This window comes from Castanea sativa, chromosome 3, assembly GCF_040712315.1.
Source record: "Castanea sativa cultivar Marrone di Chiusa Pesio chromosome 3, ASM4071231v1".
Classification (NCBI taxonomy): domain Eukaryota; kingdom Viridiplantae; phylum Streptophyta; class Magnoliopsida; order Fagales; family Fagaceae; genus Castanea; species Castanea sativa.
Window position 1 is genome coordinate 9,024,821 of NC_134015.1, and position 10,289 is coordinate 9,035,109.

Here is a 10,289-nt window from a genome sequence, read left to right on the forward strand (position 1 = left end):
AATTTTAAAAATTTAGGTACACGATTTTTATTTTATTTTTATTTCTTCCCTTTGTGGGGAGAGATATCTAAGATCATCATCATCTCACAAAATTGTGGGACCTATGCTATGAAAGAGGTCTTGTAAAATATTAGAAAAAAACTAGTGCACCATGTGTTTTACACATTACAAAAATACACGTTTTTAGTGTATTTATACAGTGTGTATATTTGCACACACAATAAATAGGAGAAAAATGGATTTTTGTTCTTATTTTTTAAAATATTTAGCACAATATCTATGTTTTAAAATTATTAAGCACCATGTCCATATTTTGAAACTTAATTTAAAAAAATTAAGTTGCAGGTGGAACTCGACATTAACAATGTCGAATTCTGTGTATATTTTGCTATTTTTTTTTTTTTTTTTAATTTAACTGAAACTCCATATTGCTAATGTCAAACTGTGGCCCTCTTTAATATTGAGTTGTAGGTAAATAATATCAATTTTTGTACCAAACTCGATTTTGTTAAAATCGAATTTAAAAAAGAAGGCCATATTTGCAAATAGTTTTAAAATAGATATATTGAGTTTCCCCATAAATACTGCCAAATATTTTTACCCCCACAAATAGAAATTATTTACTCCTCCTTCCACAAACTTAGGTTGGACCAAGATTTACATTTTAAAATCTAATTGAAAAAAAAAGCAGGAAAAGACTTATCCCACACGTATTAAAGTGGCCGCAGTTTGAGCTGACCAATCTTCATCTACGAAATGCATGGCACTCACTCTCATATTGTCAACGCAGTTCATTGATTATATATTATAATAAATCTTCTCAATTTACTACAATAAAATATAATTGATTTTCGCGAAAGTCGTGCATTTACATGGCCTCTTGACCTATAAGCAATCTGTTTTCTTCAATTAATTAAACCCACAAATTGTTGCATATATTTAAATTTATTAAGCTTGGTTTTCACGATTTTCCAGCTCTAAAGCACAGTGGAAAAGCAGTCCAAGCTAGATTTAGATCTGCATCATGGTGAACTCTGGAGTATTTTTGAAGTTCTATAAGTTAAAGAAAAGTTTTTTAGTCATATTATTATTTTTATTACTGTTTACACATACATAGAGAAAGAGTTTATAAGAGAACTAAGGAAGTATTTGAAGCATCGGTGAGGGAAAATTTGGAGTCCTTTTTGATGTTTCAAGTAGAGAAGGAGCTGTATGCAAAGTTTTGGTAAGAGAAAAATGTGTGATCTTTGTCAACTTAACAGGTTGAAGATGCAGAGAAAGAGTGATTCAGCTTCAATTTGATTCATGTTTCTGCAAATCCTTACCTGGGTATGTTTGAAATTTGATAATGAAACTTTCAGTTTTTTTTTTTAATATTAGTAATTTAGTTTAAAATTCAGCTGCATTTTCTTTTGCTCTTGTATTTGCGTATTCTTTGATTGCTGGAAAAATAGAAGGAAACTCATTATAAATTCTTTGAACATTATATTTTATGTAATAAGCCAACTAGCTAGCAGAATTAGTCTCAAATTGAGTGTGGTTTTAGTTTCCAGAAGTGTCACAATGTATATTGAAGATTTATTGTTCAATTCAGTTATACTTTCATGAATACTAAATATTGGTTTTTGATTAGGTTGAAATTCTGAACAAGAGGTGGTAAAATTAGCTCTTGGTGAGAAGAAAATCCCCTGCATTGTTTTTTTTATTAAGGATGGGGAGGTTATGCTTTCGAAAATGTAGGGTGGGCAGAATAATGGGTTCACTTCAGATTGTATTGGGAGGGCTTGTTATAATAGTAAGCTTGTTAAGTCTCATAAGGTTCTACTCAGCCGGATTTTTCACTCGCAATGAAGATATATGCAGCCAATTCTTTGGTCAGAACGATGCTTATGATGGTTTTGACATAAAAGCATTGTCTGATCGAGTTGGAGAAGTACTAGCTAGGATGGAAAGCTTGCAAGAAAAACTTGAGTTGAAAGTTAAAGAAATGGAGAAACACAAAGAAGTCTTGGATAGAAATAATATCACAAGATTGGAGTATAAGAAGTATTTGGAAGAGGAGGTAATTAGGCCCCTTTATGGCGCCCACATTGCTCTTAGACAGATTCGGCTACCTAGGGTTGAAGGGATTAGGAACTCAACAATGAAGGAGGAGCCTTTGATTAACACTTTTGTGATTGAGGAAATTAGGAAGTACATAACCCCAAAAGAGAATAGGACAGGGAAGATTAATATATATGGGACACACAGGATACACAACACAATTGGGCATGCATGTGTGTTATATAAGAAAGAATTGGAAGAGTATATGGGTTATGACATTGGCTCTTATTGTAATGATGACTGGAACCTAGCTCAGAAGCTTATGGTTAATGGTTGTGATCCTTTGCCCCGAAGACGGTGCTTGACAAGGGCCTCCAAGGTTTACCAGAAGCCATATCCAATCAATGAATCTCTATGGAGATTACCGGATGGCAGAAATGTAAGGTGGAGCAATTACCAATGCAGGAACTTTGAATGCTTATCGAGCAAGAATCCTAAGCGAGGTTATTCTAAGTGTGTAGGGTGTTTTGAGATGGAGAAAGAAAAGTTAAAATGGGTGACTAATAGCTCACTTCCTGTGGATTTACCGATAAATGATGTTTTGACAATTAAGCCTGGTGAGATAAGGATAGGTCTGGACTTTGGTGTTGGTACAGGGACTTTTGCTGCAAGAATGAGAGAACATAATGTTACAATTGTCTCAACTGCTTTGAACCTTGGGGCTCCTTTCAATGAGATGATTGCACTAAGAGGTTTGATCCCTCTGTATGTGACATTGAATCAACGCCTTCCATTCTTTGATAACACTATGGATTTAATTCATACATCTGGGTTTATGGATGGCTGGATTGACCTGCTGCTGCTGGATTTTATTTTGTATGATTGGGATCGGGTTTTACGGCCGGGAGGATTGCTATGGATTGACCGGTTCTTTTGCAATAGAAAAGATCTGGATGACTATATGTACATGTTTCTGCAGTTCAGATACAAGAAGCACAAGTGGGCTATTGCTCCTAAATCAAAGGATGAGGTCTATCTCTCTGCATTATTAGAGAAACCTTCAAGAGCTATATAATCAAATAATGTTTCTTGCTTTTTGTTTGTAATATTGATTTTATGTCATTAACATACGTATTCATAACCCAATCATTTTGTGGTACATGATATACCGAGAGAAAAGGAAACTACTTAAATGTGATATACAGTCTTTGTATGCCAAACTTCAATGTTGTTTTCTTTTGACCAGTAATTGGAATAAGGACTTGTCCAATTAAGTGACAAAACTTGTGTACATTTACTGTGACTGTGTTGCCAGTTGATCTGTTTGAAGGGTCTTGAGTATAGACATTTTTGCATCCTATCCCATGCATTTTGATACACTATTTCAAGTCCATCAAGTTACTAAATATGCACCATAGACCCATGACACGGGATTGCTCACGAATTTTCTGTCTTCACACACCAAATACTAGTATAAAATCATACAGGTACTACTAAATTCTTATGTACGCTAAGAGATATAAGACACTTGAGTTAGGTACATAGACAAACCGGTTGAGAGGATGATATTATCTGTGACTTAGCTAAACCTAAACTCAGCTGCCGCAACCACCACCAATCAAAACTGAAACCACCACCAACAACCAAAACAACCACCCCAATCACCCACATCACAAACCACAACAACCATAAGTCACCACCAAAAACCTACCGCCGATCAACCTAGCACCACCCACCGCCGAGAGTCAAACCCAAACTCAAACAAAACCCAAGACCCATACTAAAACTCATAATACCCAAACAAAATCCAAAATCCAAAACCCAAACCATCCGCCGCCGCCGCTGCCACCACCACTACCACCATCAACATCTACCACTGCCAAATCCATACCCACAAACCCAAATAAAAAAAAAACAAATCAGATCCATTTTCTGCCTGAAAAAATTTTATGACTCCGCGTCTCAACTCAACTTTTTTTTAGATGTAAGGCAAACGGACAAGGACATGTAGATAGATACGGCAGCTACGAATCACGACATACATACTCTTTGCACAACAAATCTACTTTTAGTGTTGACTTTACTTCATTCGGTCAATACTCAATTCAATTCAAATTGTGACAAACTACGAAATACCATAAGGATAAAGGACCCACACAGCAAAATCCACTTTTACTTGACATTTTTGTTTCTCCAACGATTGGAAATCTATACAAGACACTATTGAGGGCCCAATATCTTTTTTTTTTTGGCCCAATTTATTTAATAGCACCTTTTTCTAGAGCAATTTAGAAAACTTTGTGAAACTAAGGCTTATTTTCATTTGTTTTTGCTTGACCCAAGGGGATAGGGGCAATCGGCCATATCATGTGTGTCTAGATTTGGGGACTGTCTCCATAGCACTATAGAATAGTTATTGGGCTTTATACACCATGCAATAGGTTGGGCTTTATACATTTAGTCCAAAATATGTTTCACAAATAAATTCCCATTTTGCCTAATTGAATCTAGTAAAAAAGAAAAATAGTTGCATTTTGAAAGCCCACTATACTTAAGATATTGGGCCAAACTTGGATAGTCGTAGTTACTCTTTAGTTTATAGGTGGAAATTCACAATCTTTGCGTGGTTTTACCCTTTAAACAAGTTTATATCTTTACTCATAAAATTAATTTAGAGAGAGAGCGAGTATAAAGTATAAACAAATAGAAATCCTCTTAAAATTAAGTGAAAATTTGAAAGGGGAAATAAAGTAGAAAAGACATCAACTACAAAAGTGCAAATTACTATAATCATGGGTTACCTTTTGATTTGAAGACAAATATCACACATACAAACTAATTGTGCAGATAAAAAAAAAAAAAAAAAAAACTTGCAGCTAAGGATAATTTCCCTTGTCCACGTTAAACACAAAAGTAACTAGCATATAAGATATTCATAAAATAAAAAAAAATCATTTGAATACTTAATTAGTAAAAAAATGAAAAAAAAAAATGTATTAACAATATAATTGCGTACTTGAAAATTAAAAATATTAATTCTAAGGAATTTTTTAAGACGTGGTATGATGTTTTTATTTTGATTTTACTTAAAAGTATCGATGTTTGCATTTTCTTTCTTAAATTTCATTTCTAACTGCTAACAGATGGTGAGTTGTTTTTTTTTTTTTTTAGGGAAAACAGATGGTGATGAGTTGATTGCAAAAAAACCTTAAAAAGTATATAGAATTGTAAAAGAATTTATTTCTTAAAACAACATAAAAAATTCGGCATATTGGTTATAGTAGATATTGCCTAGTACACTGTTAATAATAAATTTTTGCTCAATTACGTTAGGAGATTTAAAAGTTATATTCAATAATGAATTAAAAAAAGTGTAATCTATTTATTATTGTTTATTTTTAAAAGTAAATATTGCGAGAGGGGTGGAGTCAAGGGGCAATTGCCCCCCTGGCTATCTCAAATGACAACTTGAGAGAGAGAGAGAGAATGAGTGAGTGAGTGAGAGAGAGATTTAACCTATAAACTCATTTAACTGGTTATGGTGCCAATCTGAAAATAGAGTGAAATTTTGAAAGGGAAAAAACAGAAGAAAAAACATCAACTACAATAATCATGGGTTTAGCTTTTGATTTCAAGAACAATACCGCACATACAACTATACAAGTACTAATTATGCACATGAAAAAGCTTCTAAAAAAATTTATGCACATAAAAAAAGATACTTGCAGCAAAGGATAATTTCCATTGTCAACTTAAAAAAATGCATACTATTGATATAATTTTGCTCTAGAATTATTATTATTATTATTTTGGTTGAGAAAGGCGCTCTAAAAATTAGGTAGTGAACTGAAGACTAAAAAACAAACAAACAAACAAACCTAGTTAGTGAAGAAAGAAGATAATGGCCATACATATTAGGTGGATATGATTAATCTTCTCACCCTCATTCTAGAACTTGTTTAGGTTCACAATTTTAGTTCGTTTAAAGAACAATAATGATTTTCTCTAAAGAGTTCTAACTTTAATCTAAATTAATAAAATATATAATAGAGTGGTTAGGATCTTCTCCATTTGATTCCTCTTCATGCAATTACCTTGAAAAGATGTGCAAAAAAAGTATTAAGCGATTTGCATATATTTTTATGCAAGGATTTGGCCTATTTAACCTATTCTATCATTATCTATGGAGCATGGCTATCCCAAATGACAACTTGAAACCATCCTAATCCTTTGGAAAGTGATGAACTCAAGAAATCTATTGGAAAATGATGAACTCAAGAAATGAATACAACTTTTAAAGGGCAAATAGACATATATAATCCGGACCATCGGGTGCAATCATGGAAAGGGAATCCTAACAAAGTTGAGCTATGGCCTATCAGCTATGAAAGAGAGGTACAACTAGCTAGTATATTCTTCTAATGTCCTCGAAGTACTTTCAAGTGTATCTAGGGTTTTTTAGGATCTTTGTATGGAGGTAGTGTCAAAGTCACATACCCATTTATTCAACTCACATTTTGAATTCATTAGCCGACCTAACCATTATAATTTTAAACTTAAAAATAGTTCAATTAATAGGTTTAGCTCTATACAACTCTATATTATATGTTTGAGCACATTTTCTAGATCATGTGACAAGCACAAGCCCCATTATTTTACTTAGCAAGAGACAAAATTCAATGTTTAATTTGCATAGAGATAATGCCCCATTAAAATTGAAACTGCATACTTTACCTGATTAATGAATGTTGAAGACAATTTTCAAACGCACGAGGGTATGTAGGGTAGCCCCTAATTAACAACAAGTGCTGCTTTATGATACTTTACATTATATTAATTTAAGCATATTTTCTAAAGCATGTGACAAGCACAAGCCAACCTTATTTTCATAACCAAGACCCCTATCTATATTTTAATTTATAAACAATATCATATAACCCACAAAAAACCCCCATTTGAAGGAATTTGCATAACTTGACCTGCCCAGATAGCAACGCACATATTTTGGCTTGTCTATATCTAGAAGTAGTCAGTAATAGTAAAGGCCAATGATAGCATTAGAATCATCCTGAATCTATGTTATAAAAGTTTTCTCTTTTGGGATTACTTGAAGAAGATATAGCCTACCCATGATAAGCACCAGGTTTATCCGGCTTCTTTCAGATTTGTAGCTTTGTTAGCACTTGCATGTGATTTATTAGCACACACATGCATATCCAATAACAGTGAGAGATGGCTATGGATCAATTTGTTAATAAGGCAATAACCATTAGATTAATTTGACAAAGCTTCAACAAAGTACAAGAGAATTTGAGTACGTAATAGGATAATAGTATATATACATTGCATTGCATGGTTTAAAATAAGGGTTTTAGTTTTTCAACCTTTAGTCTTTTTTGAGAACTCATACTACTTTTGGAAAGCATTGGTGGTAATGATGACAAGTACTGACAATATAAACTCATGAATGCAACCCGAGTAGAGTTACATTTATGCTATACCCAATTGGACAGTTTTGAATTATAATCAAAGTGGCTCAAAGTTTATGAAACTATATACAATATTTTCATATAATTAGTGCCTATTCCGCATATTCATACTTTGATACCACGCGAGCTTTGGCGCAACCACTTTTGTGTCCAATGAATGCTTGATTCTCCTCATTCCTATTTGACTATTTGTCTATATATTCAATTTTTAACATGCCTCGTAATACACGGTGTAGAAAATTCTAATCACACTTCACTTGCATTGGCGCAGAAATTTTTTTTTTTTTTTTTTCATTTTAATGGAGATTCAACTTTTAAAGTGGCTATGTACGACAAGACCATATATGTATAATGCAAACTCTTTTAATAAAGCATTATTATCCAATAAAAATTGCAATTATAAACTAGCATTATACAGAGAGCCCCTAAAACTAAAGAAAATTGTTGTATTTTAATTTTTTATTTACTACTAAGAATTAATTATCTTTATTTTAATAGTTCTCGACGCATGAAGATTTTTATCTTTTGTTATTAGAAAGTGAGTAGGGGTCCAATTATTGATAAAATTAAATTTCGTTTTTGGCGGGCGAAAGTATGAAGATTTTTTTCTTCTTTATCATTTAAGAATTAGAATTATATTAAAATGCAAGAATAAAATAACACATAAAAAATAAACTAGACTATAATATTCAATGTTAATAAAAATATAATTAAAAGAAAAGATACAATGATTATTTCTTAACACATTTCATCTTTATGATTAGCCATATATGAAAACATAACTTGATATTCTTCCAAATCATAAAAATTGTGTAATAAATTTCACGATATTTTTCCTTGACTATAAAGTTAAAAAAGGCTATCCTCAATTCTCTTATATAAACAAAATTAAGTTGTCAAAGATTTTTTTTTTTATAGCTTAGAGAAAATAAAAATGATGAGAGAGAAAAATGTATTTTGAGAAGCTGCAAAAAGCAAATAATTAAGTTTGACACAAAAGAGTGCTTTCAATTGAACTCTATTGAGTTTCGATAATACTCAATATAATATCCAATAAAATTGCAATCATAAACTAGCATGATGCAGAGAGCCCTTAAAACTAAAGAAAAATGTAGTATTTTAATTTTTTTATTTTAACAAAGAATTAGATATCTTTATTTTGATAGTTCTCGACGTATGAAGATTTTTATTTTTTGTTAACAGAAAGTAAGTAGGGGTCCAATTATTGATAAAATTAAATTTCAACTTTGGCGGGCCAAAGTATGAAGATTTTTTTTCATCAGTTATGAATCAAAATTATATAAAAATGCAAGAATAAATTAATACATAAAAAATAAAACTAGAGTATAACGTTAACAAAAAATATAATTAAAAGAAAAGACACGATAATTGTTTCTTAACTCGTCTCTTAATTGGCTATGAAAACATAACTTGATATTCTTTCAAATCATCAAAATATTTCGTGTAATAAATTTCACAACAATTTTCCATGACTATAAAGTTAAAAAAAGGCTATCCTAAATCCTCTTATAATAATAATAATAATAATAATAATAATAATAATAATAATAAAAAGTTGTCAAAGAATTTTTTATAGCTTAAAGAAAATAAAAAATATGGGAAAGAAAAAATTATTTTGAGAAGACGCAAAAACCAAATAAGTTGACACACAAAGAGTGCTTTCAGTTCAACTTTATTAAGTTTCAATACTAATCAATCTACTAACCAAAACACTACCCCCAAAAAGAGAAAATGATTTCAACGTATAATTTATTTCTCGTTCTTTCAGGTATATCAACACCTAAACATACAAAAATACATTATCTTCCAGTCTTCCACTATCTTTATTGTTTTTTTCTCTCTCTCAAAAAAATATCTTTATTGCTTTTTTTAAAAAAATTTCTTATAACTATAAATTTTTTACATTTTTTTTATTCAAGAAAATAGAGTAATTAATAAGATCATTTAAAAAAAAATTCTCTCGAAATTAGTTCTAGAGAGAAAACAAGAGTGAGTGTGGAGGGATGAGGGCACCTTGCGGTTTCGATGGTTTGCGTATAAGTGAGCAACACTTCTTGAGGCGGTTGATTTCTTCAATATGATTAAACCACTTGAAATACGGTATTTCTTAAATTATTATTATTATTATTATTATTATTATATTTTTGGGAAGGTGGCATATGCGTGGTTTAGTTGGTCATTTTCATTTCTTTGAATCTCTTTGGACTAATTTAATTCTTGAGTGGAGACTGGATGCAACCTTTGGAGTTTAAAATTTTTTATTTATATTGTTGGGAAATTTAGACCCCGGTTAATAGAATTAACAAGTTTTAAACCCAAGTTATTAATTAGATTTATTATGTATAAAACTTGTTAAAACAAACAAATATTAATATCATGTCAATATCATGCACAACAGAAAATTAAATAAGACAAAATATGATGATCTAGGAAAACCAATAAAACAAACTAGTTTCACAGTAAAAAACTTGAGGGAAAACCTTCTCGAAAAGCAATTCACTATAATAAAGTGAAATTTCAGATCTAATACAAAATCTTTGTCCTTAAACTCTATAATCCCTGTAGATTAACTCGCAGTAGAAATCTTTTACCGCTTCAGAAGCTTTAAACTCTTCAATATATGAATGCCACCATTTTGATGCACGAATCTCAGTACGTGACTAATCAATGATGCACGGCTCCCAATACGTGACTAACTCATCAACTTGAAGAAGATTTTTGGCTACAAAGTTCTTC

General features: G+C 31.4%; 1 protein-coding gene across 1 annotated transcript; it reads left to right on the forward strand.

Annotated features, from left to right (window-relative positions):
* The first annotated feature begins 909 nt into the window (after positions 1-909).
* LOC142629557 (putative methyltransferase At1g29790) lies at positions 910-3,752 on the forward strand. Its single transcript, XM_075803563.1, has 2 exons — positions 910-1,329; positions 1,634-3,752. The coding sequence occupies exon 2, from the start codon at positions 1,712-1,714 to the stop codon at positions 3,116-3,118; it is 1,407 nt and encodes a 468-aa protein (XP_075659678.1). The 5' UTR covers positions 910-1,329; positions 1,634-1,711; the 3' UTR covers positions 3,119-3,752.
* Positions 3,753-10,289: the final 6,537 nt, after the last annotated feature.